An 18,899-nucleotide genomic window follows, 5' to 3' on the forward strand; every position below is an offset into this window, starting at 1 on the left:
TTCTTTCAATATCATATACAAGTAAAAACATACAAATATCATACATTATTGTGAACATACAAATATAATCATGAAACACTGAGATCAAAAAATAATGAAAGAAAAGGGTATCCCAAAAAGCCTCAAAGGCTTGAAAAAAGGGAAACCAAGAATAAAACATAAGAATGATTATAGAAAATAGCTAACAAATAGAACACCGGAATGTGTCGCCCCAACAGTATAGTGTGATTGCGATGATCGGCGGGCACGTCGTCAGTAAACCAAAACACTGACGACATGCTAGCCGGTCGCTAAGTGAACCATGAAGAAAAAAAAACCAAAAGGGGTACGGTCCATTTTTCATAAATTTTATTGTTTTCTGTCTCTAAACCTCTAAATTTTTAGTCACTCTAATGATACAAAGAAAATTGAAATTCAAATGAAAACGTGAATGAAAATGGCAAAGAAAAATCACTTCTTTAATCAAAAGAGATTGGATTCATTTCAGTTTGCTTGCAAAGGGATTAGGTCCACGATGATATTTTTTTTTTAAATATATATGAAAAAATTGAAAACAGGTAGATTTATTTTATACCCAATTTTATGTTCACATGAAAGGGTAGTATATCATGACAATTTAGTTTCTCATAAGAATATTGCAATACTATTAAAAACATGGTTTTTCTCGGAATGGTCCAAAGTGGAGTCCCTCGATCCTTTTGCAACTACATGTAATACACTCTTCATTTGGTCACACATAGGAGAGTTTAGTTTGAAGACTATACGTTTTCAAAAGTATTTTTGGAATAAAATAAAGTATAAATATTATTAAAGGGTAAAGACGTCACAGCGCAATCTGAAGTAAAGAGGTGAGAAATGCATAAATGTGGAGCATTCTAGAAATTGAGGATACCATATCATATAATTGAGAATCAACATTAGTTGGCTTCTTGCTTCAGTTTTGTCTTATACCTAGGAGAATGAACGTAGTAAATTTGACATCATCAACATGTATCCATCCTTGAATCCCCTGAAAGAAAAGATTCATCTATTTTCACCGTTGTGTGCTAAGAGAATAATAAGGTCCAATTATCTGATCTTATCTCGATATGTATCAAATACAAGGGATGGGGAACCTTGCGATGCGAAGGCCCAGCCTCAGGCTCAGGTTAGTGCCCCACATATTAATTTCAATGTTAGTTAACTTTCATAAATTAATTACATGAAACACTTGTTCACTGCAACCATTCTGCCTGTGGGGAATCTAGTAGTACAGGTAGGACTAGTCTATGGTATGCTAATGCTGCAAATAGCACATACTTTTAAAATGCATTAAAATATCACTTTTGTTTTGGGACCAAAATTACTAATTTCCATACAGTTGCGTTATATTTTTCAGGCCAAATCGTGTTTTTGGGAACCACTCGTAGATTTGTGTACGCGCACTTACGAAGTGAATGGAGGTGGAAATGGGGAACCGTGCGTGTGACTGAATAAAGCACTGCTGTATGAAGTGAATGGTGGTCCTCAATATCACGATAATGCCATTTTTCATTAGTAACTTAGGAATAATTTTTGTTTTCACCAGAGCGCTCAAAAACTTGAATCATGGGTTTATTTTTGTGCACGCCCTCTATTGGTGGAAAGAAATATGGCAAGAAAATTTTCATTTTTCATTCTCTATTTTTAATTGAGAAAAAATAATTCAAAGAATTAAATCTACATAAGAGCCAAATTATATAATGAATAGCTGTACGGAAAACTGATGATAGTGTAAGAAAATAAAGCATTTGTCCTATAGAAAAAGAGAAAACAAGCCAAACATTGCCATCCTTATTTTGCCACACATGGAGATGTAACTGAAAATAAGGTTAAATCATAACCTTGTTCATTGAATGAGTGACATGAATTAGGGTCGAAATAGGCGGGTTGCGTCTTCTACTACTACTAGTCTTGAGGACACCATGAATTGATGATGTCTTTTTAAAATCCATTTACATATATTTCTTACTTTTCTTCATCATTTGGAGACTTGAATATATCCCCTCCCATTCCATATATTGTAATCTAAGGGCACTAGTATAGTATTTATAGTATGCAACCCTTTGGAGAGTTTCCTCAAATATATAGAAATATAAAATTTATCTGAATTTCAGACCCGTCTTATTTCCAATTAGCCTGGAGGCGTCTGGGGAGTAAAGGTCATCTACTCTACGTAGGGTTACTCCCCACTGACGCCTGGTATCCCAAGCTATATTCACCCACGTACGGGTATAAAGCCTGAAACTTTCGCCCCCGAGATTTCTGCTTTCCCTCTAAATGATCTAGCAGTAAAACATGTACATGAGGTTCAACTTCATTTCCAACATTTCTGCAATATTGATTTCATTTTTAAAGAAGAATTCATTAAAAAACGAGAAATTTGTTATGAAAAGATGGGAAGAGCTTACGGCAGTGTTTACGTTGCCATCTTGATTTCTTTGTCTTCCGCTTGGCGACAGCACGCAAATCGCGCAAATTATAGAAATTTAATTTGGAACTTAGTCAGGAATTTTAATTTTTTAATTGATTAATGTCTTGTAATTATTTTTTTAAAAATACATTGTGAATCATCGTGGGTAGTGCCACAAGCTTGGGTATCGCATGTAGGCAAGGGATTATTTTTTTCCCCAAAAAAGTGTCTCTGTCACTAGAATACAGCGTGAATGTTTACTGTGAATAGGAGACAAAAAAGACGTAATTGGACTTAGGACTGAGCTGTGAACAATGATCTGGACTGATTCATTCATATGTGGGGGATGTATAAAAGCATTGATTCAGGAAAGATTTTTAATTGAAACAAACTAAAAGTTACAATCTCATTTCATGTAATTTCATTTGACATACTCATAGAAATCAAAGGGGGACATACTTTGTATATCCTATGCTATCCAATGTAGTGGAAACTTCTTCTCACTGTAGCCTAAGCTAATGATGTTAATGTATATTGTCTTTAATTTTTCAGCATGTGTCCCTTTTGCAATCTGAAAATTTAAGACGAGATAAGAGCATCAACTCTAAACCCATCAGACTTGGAATATGTCATCTAGCAAGTGGAAAGCTACAAGTTATAACCAGTGCATCTACTCTTGGTGTCCAGGAAAGAGGGAATCGTTCATGGAGCTGGAGTAAGTCCTATCTTCTTCGAAGAAGAGAGAACTCTTTTATGTTGGCATCAGTTAGCAAACCATCAAGCCTTGTTGTGTTTGACGATGCAGGTCATTGCACTGAAGATAAAGATGTCTCACCTTACACGGAAAACAACCACAATAGGGAAGAGCAGTCCAATGCTGATCATGAAGAGCTCCCTCTACTGTTCCTGCATGAAAACAACAACTATGAAGAAGCTTTAAAGACAATTGGAGCAGCTGGAGAGTCAGGGAGTCTGTGCCAGTCTGCCGCTGCACAACTTAAAGACCTTTGCCATCATCTTCATGTAGAGGATGCAATTTGGGCTGCTGCCAAACCTTGTAAAGACAGAGTTGATGACATCATCATTAGGAAGGATTATTCTGCAGGCGAATCATGCAATCATGACTACTCGTTCTTCTTTCAAAGCAGCAATGCTGGCATTCAGTCCCTCTCGGAAAAAGGAACCGGTGAAAAGCTAAATCCATGCACTGCTGATCTTCCAAAACATGTTGAACCCAGTATTCATCATCCATATGCATTGCCTCCAGATAAACTCATCCCTCATGATGCAGAAAGTTTTTCAACTGCATCCGACATAGTAGGTATCGCAAGTTATGAGGAGGACATGCTGCCAGTGCTGCAATGTGTCGGAGAGAGTGAAAAGAAGACGGATGATCCCGCCCCCTCAGATGGGCCTAGTAAGGAGCAGTTGTCTTACATGCACCATCGTCTGTCAGAGGAAGTAAGCATGTCTGGGGAGCATTTCATGAAACAACTAGTCAGTGATTTTACACTGACAAAATTTCTGCCAAAATGCTTGCATCCGATTTGCTCAGAACAAATTTGTCATGACAAGATGTTTCATGAAACGCTCCCTTGGTATTCATTAGATGCTCGCTCTTTATATGCAATTGGGTTAGGTTTGTGAGCCTTTATATAATTTGAAGACAGGTCTAAATTTGAATAAAAACTTAGTTGGAGATTAACTAGTTCAAAACTTGGTTTAATGGGAAGATCTCTCGGAGGGGGGGATGGGGGTAATACTTGGTGTATTTAATGGGGCATTGTAATCCAAGCTACAATTGGCAAAGATATGAACTGATGCATCTATAGGTTCAAAGTTGGAGTATAGGGTCAGGCTGCACAAATAACCAGAGTTTGCATTTATTTCATATCTCCATGGGCAGCGCGCATAACAAGTAAGCCATCATTAATGCTGAACCTTTTTCATCAGTTCAGGCGGTAAATTGCCAATTTTTTCACTGCCATATCGTCCACTCACCGCATGGTCTACCTTCATTTAGTCTAATGCCATTCTGTCCATCAACATTTTGTCTAACAACCATTTGGTCCAATCATCACTTGGTCTAATCACCAGTTGGTCTTTAACCATTTTGTCTCATAATTATTTGGTCTAATACTTGTTTTATTTTCATTCATTTTGCCCAATTAAAACTTAGTCTAATTCGACCAAATGGTATATGGACTAAATGGCTATTGGACCAAATGGTTATTAGACAAAATGTTTGATGAGTGGAAGAAATGGCAATCAGACCATGTGGATATTGGACGAACTGATGGTAGACCAAATGATAGTAGACCAGTTGGCAATTGGACGAATTGGCATTGGACTAAATGAAAATAAACCGTTCAGACAGACCTACTTGATAATAATAGCGATACCCCCCCAGTTAGATTTTTCCCCTTAGCATCTCTAGTTTACTCTATTGATTTAACTTTTCAGTCATAAGAGAATTTGATTAAATTTTGGAAGTTGAAGATTTATATAATATTGACTGGCCTTGAGGGGAACATCAAATATATTGCCAGCAAAAGAATCATATTGGCCCGAGTCTTTAGACGAGGGCAATATGGGTCTTTTAAGGGCAATATATTTGATGTTCCCCGAAAGAAGAGCCAGTCAATATTTTTATTATCATCCAAATCAGATATCTAGAGCAAAAATCATGATAATGGGGATATTTCTTTTAAAAACAGAGTTCTATTGTGTCATGTTAATATCGGTCTAGGCTCTGCACTTCACCATTATGACGTACTTGCAAGCGCTCGGATTAAGCGTTGTCTTTATTATGACGTATATTGTTGGTGGGCGGATCCTTATGAAGCGTATCTCTTTACACGCATCCACAAATTCCCGGATGTGAGACCAGGGAAAATACAAAGGTATATTTTGCTTCGTCTCTGCATGCAAAGTAAATACGCGCACTGAGACCGAGGAAAATACAAACAATATACCTACCCTTCCCGATATTCAGAAAATGTAGGGCAATACGGTTTCGTAAATGACCAGCTCAGATGTCTGATACGGGTGATAATTAGAAATATTGCAGTTTTCTTGCATGAAATATTTTATTGTTTGTGAGTAGTAAGACAAATTGAACAATTTCCAAATTCAGATTTTTTTCTGACAGAAATATTTGCAAACATGTGTTATTTGATCTTCTAATTCATATTTTGCATTTAAGTTGGCCAATGTTCTATGGTCCCAAAGGTTTTGACTAAGGTAAATTCACCTGTATGTATATGCGACATCACATTAACATGTCCCCCAATTTCTTTTATCTTCAGATGCCAAAATTCTTTGAGCAATCTCATGACTATGGATTGTATGCAGACACTGTGCATTTTGATAACCGCATCATGAAAGTCAGTACGAGGTCAGTCTACATTTCTAGTCTCTATTTGAATATGTCCTTGGAGGTGTTTTATGAAACTGTTTCATAATAAACTTATGATATGAATGGTTTTACAACTGAAGTTTCATTCCAAAATCAGTGCCCAGTTTTTTTCCTGATGTATTAGATATGGTGTATTTTTCAAATAATTTTTGTCTCACCTGCGAAGCAGAGTGAGACTATAGGCGCCGCTTTTCCGACGGCGACGGCGCGGCGTCAACATCAAATCTTAACCTGAGGTTAAGTTTTTGAAATGAGGTCATAACTTAGAAAGTATATGGACCTAGTTAATAAAACTTGGCCATAAGGTTAATCAAGTATTACTGAACATCCTATTAGAGTTTCATGTCACATGACCAAGGTCAAAGGTCATTTAGGGTCAATGAACTTAGACCATGTTGGAGGAATCAACATCGAAATCTTAACCTGAGGTTAAGTTTTTGAAATGTCATCATAACTTAGAAAATATATGGACCTAGTTCATGAAACTTGGACATAAGGTTAATCAAGTATCACTGAATATCCTGCATGAGTTTCACGTCACATGACCAAGGTCAAAGGCCATTTAGGGTCAATGAACTTTGGCCGAATTGGGGATATCTGTTGAATTCCCATCATAACTTTGAAAGTTTATGGATCTGACTCATGAAACTTGGACATAATAGTAATCAAGCATCACTGAACATTTTGTGCAAGTTTCAGGTCTAATGATTAAGGTCAAAGGTCATTTAGGGTCAATGAACTTTGGCCGAATCGGGGGTGTCTGTTGAATTACCATCATAACTTTGAAAGTTTATTGGTCTAGTTCATTAAACTTGGACATTAGAGTAATCAAGTATCACTGAACATCCTGTGCGCGTTTCAGGTCACATGACCAAGGTCAAAGGTCAATGAACTTTCTCCGAATTGGATGTATCTGTTGAATTACCATCATAAGTTTATGGATCTGATTCATGAAATTTATACATAAGAGTAATCAAGTATCACTGAACATCCTGTGCGAGTTTCAGGTCACATGATCAAGGTCAAAGGTCATGTAAGGTCAGTGAACTTTGGCCATGTTGTTTTTTTTTGTTGAATAACCATCATATCTCTGTAAGTTTATTGGTCTAGTTCATAAAAAGTGGACATAAGAGTAACCATGTATCACTGAACATCTTGTGCGAGTTAGAGTAGTATTCAAAGTCAGCACTGCTGCTATATTGAATCGCGTGATGCAGGTGAGACGGCCAGAGGCATTCCACTTGTGTTAATAGATATATCATGTTCTCTTGAAAAAGTTAGTTCTACATCTGTGTATTTCAACTTTGGGCATTGCCGTCTCCATCATCATGACTGCCAGATCAATATATCTTCTCATTATCACCTCAATCCTTGCTACCACCTCCCATCATCATCGTCATTATCATCATCAGAATCGTCATCATCATCACTAAAATCACCTTCAGCACATCTTCACCACCTATTATCATTGTTTTAATCGTTATGAACATTATCACCACTTCCATACTATTGCCATCATCATGATCAACATACCAATCAACATCTGATCATCAGTCAGCAATCATCATCACCACCACCACATCATCATCTTCTTCATCATCGTCATCCTCATCATCATCATCATCGTCAATGGCCTGCTTGTTTATTTTGTATGTTTTTTTTATTAAATCTTAAATCCATTGCTAGAGGCCTAGCTGCTTACAAAGCCACTGTGCAATCCTTGAAGTATTTGAGTACGGCCTATCTAACCAGCTCCCAGATGGAGCTCCTCCGTATCACCATTGAAACCGAGCAGCATTGCATCCAGGCAAGATGGCGTATCAAAGGAGTGCCCCTGCATAGCTACCTCTTGAGGCCTTGGGGGAAGAAACACAAGTATAGGTCAGTGCTCTTTTTTTTTTAAAGTATTGACCTTATTTATTGTTGATTGATTATTATGAAAATAAGTAAAATGTAGCAATTTACCAACTTGATTTACCTTGTGACAATTACCCCTGTAGTATATGATTTGGGTTTGTATTTTCTCATTACAGTTGAGCAACCAGAGGTCTGATGGCTCCAATTTTTATCTTTTGTCACTTGGCCGTAGGGCATTTAACTTTATAAAGGCATTTAAATAGCTCTTGATTTACGCATGTTATCTTTATCATCAATAGCCTGCTTGTTTATTTCAATTTTACAAAATACTTTTGATCTTAAACTTTTTAAAAGATATTAGTCTACCTAATTTCATTTGTTCATCTCCAACAAATATACACGTGCCTATGAATTTGATATTGGAATGTCATTTGTATTATTGAATTTAAGATCTAATAAAGGAGTTTTAATGATGTTTCATTATCTCTGGATATACACTGACATATTGTACATGTAGGTAATTTCTACAGTAAATTTCTTGATAAAGTTTTATGTTTCTTTTCTTACAGATACTTTGATGCATTTTCAACATTTTATGTTGGGAGTGATGGGTTGATTCACAGCCATGTCCTTGATAAGGTAAGACTTCAGGTTCAAAGGTCATCAAAATCCATGGCTATGGATGCCCTGTTGACTGGCCTAGTTGCCCCTTCCATTTGATTCGATCAATTGTAACTCTATGGAAATCCATCAGTGTCATAATTTTTTTATACGAAAATTTTGCACCATGTCCTTTTCATGCAAAGAGAAGTGCAGTGATCTTTTTAAGAAAACAATGAATGCATGAATATTACATCATAGCTAGAAATTATTTTGAACAGACATGCATAATAGATGCTGACGTTGCTGGCCGTCCATAGTTAAGATTGATCGGATCAATCGTAACCCTTTGTAAGACGGCCCTGTTGTGCCATTTCCATTTTTTTCTCAGTTTATGATGTAGTATTGAAGTGAGCCCTACTAAAAATGGCCATGTCATAAACGTATCAAAATTTAAGACTGGGGTTAGAAAATCAGAGATTTATGAAAGAAATTGAATAAAAGCATAAGATGTTCTCTGTAGTTGGTTCAAATTCATCATTTTCCCAATGAATTAACTTAAAAAAAAATCCCAATAAATTTGTTCTTCATTTTCCGATTTGACTCAATCGATTTGATTCAGGTTCTCTTATGATTTTCCATAATTGGTAGTTATTTTTGAAACCCCTATTTAAATTTATGTCAACCCCTCCTTAAATTAGAGGTGTTTAAGGTCCAGATATATTGTTTTTAACTGTTGGCTAGTCTATCGAAGAAATATTACGAGTACAAAAGTGGAAATATATATACATTTTGCCTTTTTAACTGGTATGTATGTATATTAAGGTACATTTTCTTTAATTTAAAAAAAATCATTTTTGGTGTGCTCATGTTCTCTTATTATCATTTTAAGTTTGATTATAGAAATTAATCGAAATAAAGTGCAATATCCAGGTAAGTATTTTTAAAACATTCAAAATCTTTAAATTGATAATGAAGCAATGTAAAAAAACAATGACACTTGCAGGTACTAGATTGAATAGTTTTGATGGATTTTGTTTCCTTGCTGTTTTAGGTGATGCCAAGTTCTGAAGGCAAGGTTGTCGCAGCGTCGTGGGCCGTTAGATTAGGGATCATGATGGGCGTGGTGAGACCTCCGGCCTATGAACCAGACATCATGAAAGCTATTACCCTAATGAAGGCTCTTCTGGGCAAGTAGCAGTGTATGTGGATCATAATTCTGCAAAATTCATATTTAGAAAGCTCTTGCTCTTATAAAGTTTTTCGGCCAGTGGCAAGTCCCTGGAGAGTCGTCAGCCCTTGGGCTGGTGTAATGATTGCAATCAGTCAGCTTTCAAAAAATAAGTCATAGATGAATTTTCATCCTGTGAAATGGACATGATTAAACCTGTATGAGGTCTCTTCTTGCCAACACACCTGTTTGAAAGATATTAATCATGATCCGTACACTCAGACATTGTGAAACTTCTCTTGGCATTGATGCCCACAATCATAAGCATTGATTACTATGGCAAGTTCAAGCTCATCGCTCTTAAGATTTATTTCTCAGCAAAGTACCTCTTAAGTATTATTATTTGTGATATGGATTGGAGGCAATGCTCAGGGGGGGCAAGTAGGCATTAATAATCTTGATCGTAGAAGTGAGATTGCCATCATTTAAGCTGTCGCAAATGAGGTCCCATCTTGGTACGTATCCCTGAAAAAAAATTCATGACCCTTTTCATGAAATTCATTACTTTTGTATTCCCTTTTTCTTGAGCAAGCAATGCTTCATGAATCTGATCAACTGAATATATTTGTGCTCCTGATCACTAACTTCTAACTTGGTCTGTGTTAAAACCATTTGTTATTAAAGTGATGTTTATTTACTCCATGTTATTTATGCTGGTTTGTATCCATTTGGTATTCAAGCAGATGGCCTATTTATGTTTATTTACTATCATCCACTTGGCCTACAAGCAGATATTCCAATTCCCAGATCATCTAACACCATCGTGGCTAAATCTTCATGGTCTACCATCAATTTGGTTTCAATACCATTTGGTCAAACCACCTCTTGGTCTAATTTTGCCATATGCCCAAAATGTCTAATTTCCAATTCTTCTACTTATTATTTTACACACTTTTCTAATGGAGATTTGGTCATTACGAGTTCATCTTATCATATAGACTAAGTGGTGTAAAGGGGATATTAGACCAAATACGCTTAGCCAACTGGATATTGTATAAAATGATAAATGGGCGTAAATCTAAAGTAATTATTTCAAATGGTTTCATTGGTGGACAAGCTGGTCATAGACAAACACGGATTAGACCATATGGGATGAGACCAAAGGGAAAGTAGAAAAACTGACTAGGCCTATAGACCAAGTGGCGTTTTGTTTCTTAGCAGAAGAAATAGGCAGTACTTGTATCTAAATACCATCAGACGTAGTTGAGGGTACCGCTGGATGGCATGATACTTTGTGACATCTTTATTACAAGTATTGTCGATGTAAAGCTATTATTCATAATTGTCTGTAGGTCCATTGCATGGTCGTTCTTTTGTACATGCTAGTACATTCACATGTGGATACAGTATACGGGATCGGCATTTATGCATGCAATTCTGCATGTTAATATTCTGTGTGTGTTTGTGTGCCATAAACAGATAGGTTGCATATTCCGTAGACGGAGCCACCTTCATAGCACTGTAACTTAGGGAAGGGGAAGGAGGGGGGGGGGGGGGGGGGAATTTCCAAAAAAAGAACAAAAAAATTCTTATTGGACTGTGCATTTAGCCAGATATATGTTGCTATGTCAGTGCATATATATATATATATATAATTTTTGTTAGGTATACTTTTAAGTCTCCCCAGTTAGAAATTACCATGAAAAGCAGCACATAAACTGAATTGGTCCATGTACAATACAAACATTGTTTATGAAGTACTTATTGCTTCATGAGTGCTCATAATATGGCACAGTAGGCACACACTCCACTCACAAAATATCGAAATGTCAATTTGTCTATTGGGAACTGAAGAACTTAAGAATGACCAGGGGCCTGTCTTACAAAGAGTTGCAATTGATCCAATCAATCGCAACTATGGAAAGCCAGCAGAGCCAACATATAAAATGCATGTTTACTCAAACAAAATTCTAGATATGAATGTATATCCATAAATTCATTGATTTCTTGACAATTTGGTATGATCTCCTTTGTTTACAAAAGACATTTTGCAAATTTCCTGTAGAAAAAATTATGACACTGATGGATTTCCATAGAGTTACGATTGATTGGATCAAACTTAACTCTTTGTAAGACGGGGCCCAGGTTTTACAAATAATTACATTCAGATTTGACTTAAAATCATTACTTCATGGTATGTAATGCAAAATTGTATTGGTCTGTTCATGCTTGGTATAATGCAATGAACATAGTCGTGATATTTATTTCATCAAACGTATGATATAAATATGCATTAAGAATGTGTAGTTTGAATATTTTTGGTGTTCCTCATGTTAAGGTTTATTGGCCCTATTTATTTAGAAATATGTTTTTACGGCATGGGTTTGATATATAATGGTTTGATACTTACATTTGTGTAAAAAAAATCATAAAAAGGAAGCATATAGTCTGCAGGCACAGATCTTTGTGTTTGTGTAATTCGAATAGTCACATAATACAGAGTTTGAACTATGGGACTATATTCTGTATGCACTGTGACTAGTGTCTAGTCTTCATATTAGCCCTGGTATATTTGGCTTAAATGTTAGATTTGAGTCTGTTGCTACAGACAAGCATATAGCGTGGCGTATCAAGTATCCTTTCCTGCTTAATGTTGTAGACACCATCAATTTCATTTTGTGTTTTTCTGCATTTTCACAATTCTGAACTCATTTTCATAGTTTGATCGAGCATGATGAAAAACCGTTTTACTCTGAATTTGACTTGAATTGGTATATGGTGGCCCAAGGAATGGCCTAATGAATACCTTGTACACTATCATGTAGGCTTCATTTAAATTGGTGTATATTTGCTGGGTTCAAAACTGTTTGGAAGTGGAACCAGGCTAATCAACACTCATTTCAATGGGGCTAACTATAAAAGCATACAGATCTTGCATTGAAGCAATCATAATTGTCCTTTAGGAATATGGTTATGATTTTTATCTTAATAGATAGCTTAAGCCACTGATCTGTCATGAAATTATCAAACTACATCCAATTTCTTGGCAGATCTTAGCATTTTTTTCACACAGAAAGCTTGTGCAAGCAGACAAAGTTGGTTAAGGTACTCAAATAAACTTCATGTTTATTATGTATATTCTTTTGAAGTAGCACATTGGGAATAGAGCATTCATTCTTGGGTATGCAGTAAGTTAAGAAGATCAATGGTGTGGAGATCATTGATAGAGAATTAGAGATATCTATTTATTACACATTATGGAGTGATGAATAGTGTTTTTCCCCCATTTGTAATTTGAAAAACATGATAGGTATTGAAGTTTATATGCTATCATATTAACACAACCTGTTACATACCTTTATGCATACATGTACAGCGCCTTGAAAATTGTATTTCACAATATAATTGTTGAATATTTATAGAAGTATTCTGACTATTTATGTAGGCTTTGAGTGTCTGTATTTGAAAGAAGTTATTTTTGCTTAATCACATCACATCTGCAGTAGATATGTTATTGAAACTCTTTTAAAGGAAACCATATGGGTGATATGTAGAGATATAATGTGCATATTAATAATGTATATCAGTAATGCAAAAGTAATCGAACAAAATGATACCTTATATAAGAGTCATTTTGTGAACATTATTTTATACTGATGAGACACTGCTTTTATAAGTTGTCAACATTTGTTGGGATTTGAATTGGAGCAGTATGTAATAATTCTGAAATGCTTTGCTAAATTGTTATGTTAATATATATGTGTGTAATGCAGAGGAAACTTTTCTTCCTGAAGGGCATTAATATTGGATGCAAAAATCAAATTCAAATGAATTTTATAGAATAATGAGTAGCTTGCCTGAAAAAATAACCTATATTCAGTTAATTTGCAATAACTGAATGTGAATTTATCATCTAATGATATATCTCTTGGTGTAAATTGTTATCCCCTCCCCTTTTCCTTCTCTTTGTTAAGTGAACACAAAGTAATACAATTCTCATTTTCTTGCTCATCAAATGAGTAAGTGCATAATGAGCCTCCCCAAACCAAAATGAAAATGAATAAATATATAAAGAATCACACAAAAATAAATTAACTAAAAAAGGGAACGAAATTCAGATTACTTTGAATTTCTGGGGTCTCCATTTTCTCTTCAATTCTTATAGTAACCTGATATAAATGTTGTGTTATATTCAATTTACTTGTATCATTTATCTGATTTAGTTTTGTGATAAACACATGTAACCCAAGAGAAAATATGGAAGTCAAAGAGGAAATAAAATGACCAAAGGGAATTTAAGCTCTTATATTTTGAATCTTTAAAAAGTACTTTTCAGTCCATCAAATGTTTTTGGAAACATATGATAAGAGAATTGTCAGAAAGGGGTGTCAAAAACCCTACAGGAACAGATCAAGGCGGATTAGTTAAAACAAAATCTGTGTTATGTAGCCTATTGGTTCTGACTCTAGTCTTTAAATCAGAGGGTCATGGATTCAAATCCCAGACATGGCATCATGTTTCCCTTCAGCAAGATTTTTACTCACATGATGCTGCACTCAACATATGTGAGCTGAATAAGTACCTGTCAGGAGTAATTCCTTCAATGAACTGTATAAGCGCTGGACATGGCAGCTCCAGCCAAAGATGGAGTAATAATACCAGTGCTGAAGAGATCAAGTATCTGTATACACGTAGGTGGTGCTATATAGTTGCCCATTTTGTTTACAATACCTATCGTAATCCAACTGTTATTAATTGAACTGATTATAACTTTTTATATTTAAAATTATTCTCCCTAGATTCTCACTTCAAGCTTTTGTCATGCCTCGCTTGAGGATTGCATCTCTAGCTCTCCACTTTTCAACACTTCAGAATGATTTATGATGCAATCCAGAGCAAATAGGTGAAATTTCCAGAATATACTGATTACTGCACCATCTTTAACCTTAAAATGTCACGAAGTAAGCTAAATAGGGAGTAACAGAGAATACATGTACATATTTTAATTTTACATGTATCTGTAAATCGGTCACATTTGAATCGGTGTGAGTGATATGCTTGTGCTTTTTGTAAAAGTGTGTGATTATGTTTATTTGGAGAAAAATAAGGGAAGTTAACAATAAAATAGATTTATCATTATTATTGAAACTTTTTGTTGTGTTCATTTTTAATCTTCCCTTAGATAATGGTCAGTTTTTTTAAGAAAGAAATTGTATTATTAGACATCATAATACATTGATGCTCAAAAGTCGCGAACCCCAGCAAAAATGAACATATTTTTTATTTAAAGTGTTCAAGTTCTTCCATGTTTTATCTATTTAATTGTGAAGTCAGGTAATGAAATATTAGATTCAACATTCAACAAAGTTTACTTTCCCTGGGAACGATTTAACAGGGGTGCTGGTTTGAATTGACAACCCCCCCCAAAAAAAAGGGTTTCCATCACAAATGGAGGCAATTTTGTTACAGGAAACATTCAACCCCCCCCGAAAAAAAAGGTTTTCCACAAAATGAAGGTGATTTTGTTTAATTTCTGCTATTTAGCGTAGGCTTTTCATGAAAGGAGTTGTATGTTTTATCTGACAAGCCCTGTTTTGTCCGACAGCTATTGCATCGTAATATTGCTTCTCAACCAATAAAAATCAATGAAAACTTTCAAATCTGGCAACATGTCGGACGAAAGATGTTGATTGAATGCTCCACAGGATTAGCCTATATGCAATATAACACGTGGACCCTATAGGCAGGAGTGCCGATCTTGGAGGGGGGGGGGGGGAGGGCACAGTGACACCCCCACTTTTGAAGCACTGAAAAGAACACCTTTTAAGCAACAACAATGCCCCTCATGAACGTGCACTTTGCCCTTATCACCTGAGGAGGAACCCGTTTAAGGTGTTACCAAGTGCCCTTTCTTGTATAAGTGCCAATCTCTTACAAAAAAAGTCCCCTCTCGAACGTGTTCTCTGCTCCTTTCACCTGAGAAGAACACGTTTAATGTGTGAGCAAGTGCCATGCCTTCTTGTAAGTGCCCTTTTCGAATAAGTGCCCCTTTATTAATTAAGAAAAACACACATCACAAAGGTATTCTGAGCCCCTTCATACCTGAGAAGGACCCGTTTTACGCCATTAGCAAGTGCCTTCTCATAATTGCATGTTCTTCATATCTGAGAAGTTGTCCTTAAACCACTCTTTTCGTGCCCGAGGAGCGCCCTTCTTTTTCTTTTGATAATTAAGTGCCCTATTTTAATGTGTCCATATTCATTTTTAAAAAAGCCCTTTTCTTTTCTAGTTTGTTGAATGTTCAGTCTGCCAATGTTCTGATGGCATCCCTATTCCTTTTGAACAATTGTTCCTATCATGATTCTGGAAAACATATAAATTTGATGAATTTCACAAAATTCAAAATAATTATCTCGAGGAATACGAGGATGTTGTTCTTCGAAACAAAACGCTGCACAGAGGAAAACAGCGTGTTCAATGCCCTGGACATCACAGCCATTGCCAAAATCTTAAAGAAGAACCTTTGGGACAAATGGGAGCTTGATAAGAGATCACGATGGGGAGAATGAGGAACATTGACCGATGGGAAGAAAGGGTATCGAACATAAACAAAGGCGGATCCATGGGGCCCGGCCCCCATTGGCGGAGAAAAAAATGAAAAAAATTAAGGAGAAAGAAAGAAAAAAATAAAAAGAAGGGGAAAGAAAAGAGGAAAAAATAAGAGGAGGGAGACAAGTGAATAAAATAAGGTCATCGGTAGTCTTGGAAAATGATTTAAAAAACAAGTCATGTCACTACATTAAATTTTTGCTTGCGCTCCGCACTCGCATTGCCTGTTCGATGAGATGCACATCTTGCTCAATAGGCTGATATGTAGCTCAAAATATCAAGTTTTGAATATACATAGCATATTTCGGCTCAGACATCGAGTTTTCAGTATTTTGTTTGATTAACAAATTGATTGTTTTAAAGTGCTCTGTAAAATTTCCGTTTTATGTTGTGAATATTATTTGCAGCTGTTTGCTCTGTGCGCTCGCAAAATGATTTTGCCAAGTAGGCCTCCATATTGTCTTTGTTTATTCCATGAGATTTTTTTTATATATTAATTCTATAACAACAAAATAGTTAAAAAATCCCCCTCTAATTACAGTTTATGAAAAATTTCGCCTCGCGATTTGCGCACGCATTAATTTTTACAAATATATAAACTCAAGTGCTTTAAATATCCATTTTCAGGCCTCAATGTCGAAAAATTCACTCAATCAGGCTTTTTTCATAAATAAATATGATGATAAAACTTTAATGAATTCCTCATAACTAAATTGTCCCTTTTTCAGAAAGATATATCCACAAGTTTCATATCGCGCTTATGAAGAGAAATAGGAAGATAGTCATCATTTTCATATGATGACAAAATGTCCTTAGGCCTAGAATGTCCAGGTCCTAGGTCAAAATAATAATCAAAATATCAGCTCGCGCTTCGCACTCGCATCATTTATTAAGTGCTATCCACATCCACTTCACAATGCTTAAGATAGTGCTTAAATTCACCTTTTTCATACCGGATCAAATATTTTCCGCTCGCGCATCGCGCTCGCATTATTGATATTCATGATAAAAGATGAAATGTTTTCAAAATGCCCAGATTCTGGCTAACACGCGCACACAGTCATGTTTATTGAAATATGCATTTTGGTCTTTATTCAAAACGTGCTAAAATTATCCAGTTTCAGATCAGAACATCGAAAATTTTGTGCTCGCATTATTAATTTAGGAAAATACCATATTACCCACCCTTTTTCATGATTTACAAAACATGAAAAGGGTGTCCCATTTTTATGTCTGAAATCTCGTATTTTTCTGCTCGCGCGGAATTGTTTGGTTATTTACCTATACCGTTAATGATTACAAAAAAATGCTTAGAATGTCAAAAAAATTTCCTTCAACAGGTCCCTTTTCGATCAAGCCGGGACCCATATTAAAAATTTATGCTCGCGCTTCGCGCTCACAGTAATTATCTAGTTACGTACGCATCTTGTTCAGGTTTACAAACATTGCCCAGAATGTTCAATTTTCAGGACAAAATACATGAAACTCCCAAAATGTTTAACTCGTGCTTCGCGTTCGCACTATTAAAATAGGGCTTATGAGATGATTACACTTGTATGTTGTAGAATAAAGCTAGGAACTGACTCTTAGGACATGGGAGCCCCCCCCCCAATTTTTCACGACCAAGAAAAAAAAGAGAAAAGGAAAGGGATATGGGTGAAATGTAGGCCTATTTTTTCCAATTGTGATGTAAAAATCTATTACAAACTTTGATTTTTTCATAAAAATGTCATTTTTTGCACAATACACCGCATCGAGCCCCTCAAATTTTCTAATCATTACGCTACTGGGACAATCCCTTCAAAGAATCAAACAAAAATCATCTTTGATTGGGTAAAACATGGGTGAAAAAAATTGTGGCCCCCCTGTTGGCGGAAGCTGGATCCGCTCCTGCATAACAAGATAGAAAAGAGGAAAAAGGTTGAGGGGAAAAAGATAAAGAAGAGAGAGAAACAGAGTTAGAGGGGAAGAGGGCAAAGAGAAGGGAAAAGAAATCAGTAATTATGCCGTAATAACCTTAACAGCGTAATAATGCCAGGAAAATTATTTTTCAATTTCTAAAAGTCCAACAATCATACAGGGGGGAATTCAGAACAATTATTGAAGGAGTGTCATGTCGGTCCACTGTGGTTCACTCCTTGTGTTATAGATCACGTATGATCAAATCAGTGCCAATTTAGTTACTCATTGTAAGGATAACATCTTTGTATATCCTTGAACCAACGTGGTGAAGAATTGCTGTTTACTGTCTGTTGTAACCACCCCTCTACTTCTGACTTCAAAACATATCAGATGCGACTCACAATTCAGGGATTGTAAGATATGTCCCTATATTCAATTGAACATACCTCACTTCTTTTCGTTCCCTCGCCTAATAACGAATATTTAGGTTCAAAAGGAATCTTTGTCGGGGTATATGCGTGAACGATCATAATTTACTAAAGGCGCTGGCCCATGTATTGCCATGTATCAAATTTTTGGTGATTGACCATAGTGAATGAACCATATCATTTTGATCCTACGTTGAATAAAATATTTCACAAGTAGGAATCAACTAGGTCTATATATGCGCATGCACATCGAAAGGACGAATCGCCAAGGTAAGAAGTTACTATACGGAATACTTAACATATGATATGTGTTCAGTGTAGGATTATGTAGGCCTAATATCTAAATGTACATATTACCTAGGATTATAAGGTTCAGGTGTACATTTAGTGCCACACAGCTTGACTGCACCTTGATCATGAATCTATGATGATCAATGTGTATGCTCATTCGATTAGTTACGTAATTTAGATGACTTGTAGGCC

At 35.9% G+C, this 18,899-nt stretch overlaps 1 protein-coding gene across 2 annotated transcripts; it reads left to right on the forward strand.

The window, feature by feature from the left end:
- The first annotated feature begins 939 nt into the window (after positions 1-939).
- LOC121428782 lies at positions 940-11,022 on the forward strand. Of its 2 annotated transcripts, none has more exons than XM_041625604.1 (6): positions 940-1,147; positions 2,984-3,892; positions 5,740-5,828; positions 7,536-7,730; positions 8,276-8,345; positions 9,361-11,022. In XM_041625604.1, the coding sequence occupies exons 1-6, from the start codon at positions 989-991 to the stop codon at positions 9,502-9,504; spliced, it is 1,566 nt and encodes a 521-aa protein (XP_041481538.1). In that variant the 5' UTR covers positions 940-988; the 3' UTR covers positions 9,505-11,022. The 2 variants fall into 2 exon arrangements, with proteins under 2 accessions (XP_041481538.1, XP_041481540.1); XM_041625606.1 differs by having other exon boundaries at positions 940-1,141.
- The last annotated feature ends 7,877 nt before the right edge of the window (positions 11,023-18,899 follow it).

Source organism: Lytechinus variegatus, chromosome 15, assembly GCF_018143015.1.
Source record: "Lytechinus variegatus isolate NC3 chromosome 15, Lvar_3.0, whole genome shotgun sequence".
NCBI classification, from domain to species: Eukaryota; Metazoa; Echinodermata; class Echinoidea; order Temnopleuroida; family Toxopneustidae; genus Lytechinus; species Lytechinus variegatus.

What these genes read in the sequence shown, in the direction of transcription:
- LOC121428782 (XM_041625604.1), top strand. Translation starts at nt 989, where the DNA reads ATGTATCCATCCTTGAATCCCCTGAAAGAAAAGATTCATCTATTTTCA. An exon ending in ACCATCGTCTGTCAGAGGAA is followed by an intron (nt 3,893 to 5,739) that starts GTAAGCATGTCT and finishes TTTTATCTTCAG; the next exon opens with ATGCCAAAATTCTTTGAGCA. An exon ending in ATCATGAAAGTCAGTACGAG is followed by an intron (nt 5,829 to 7,535) that starts GTCAGTCTACAT and finishes ATCCATTGCTAG; the next exon opens with AGGCCTAGCTGCTTACAAAG.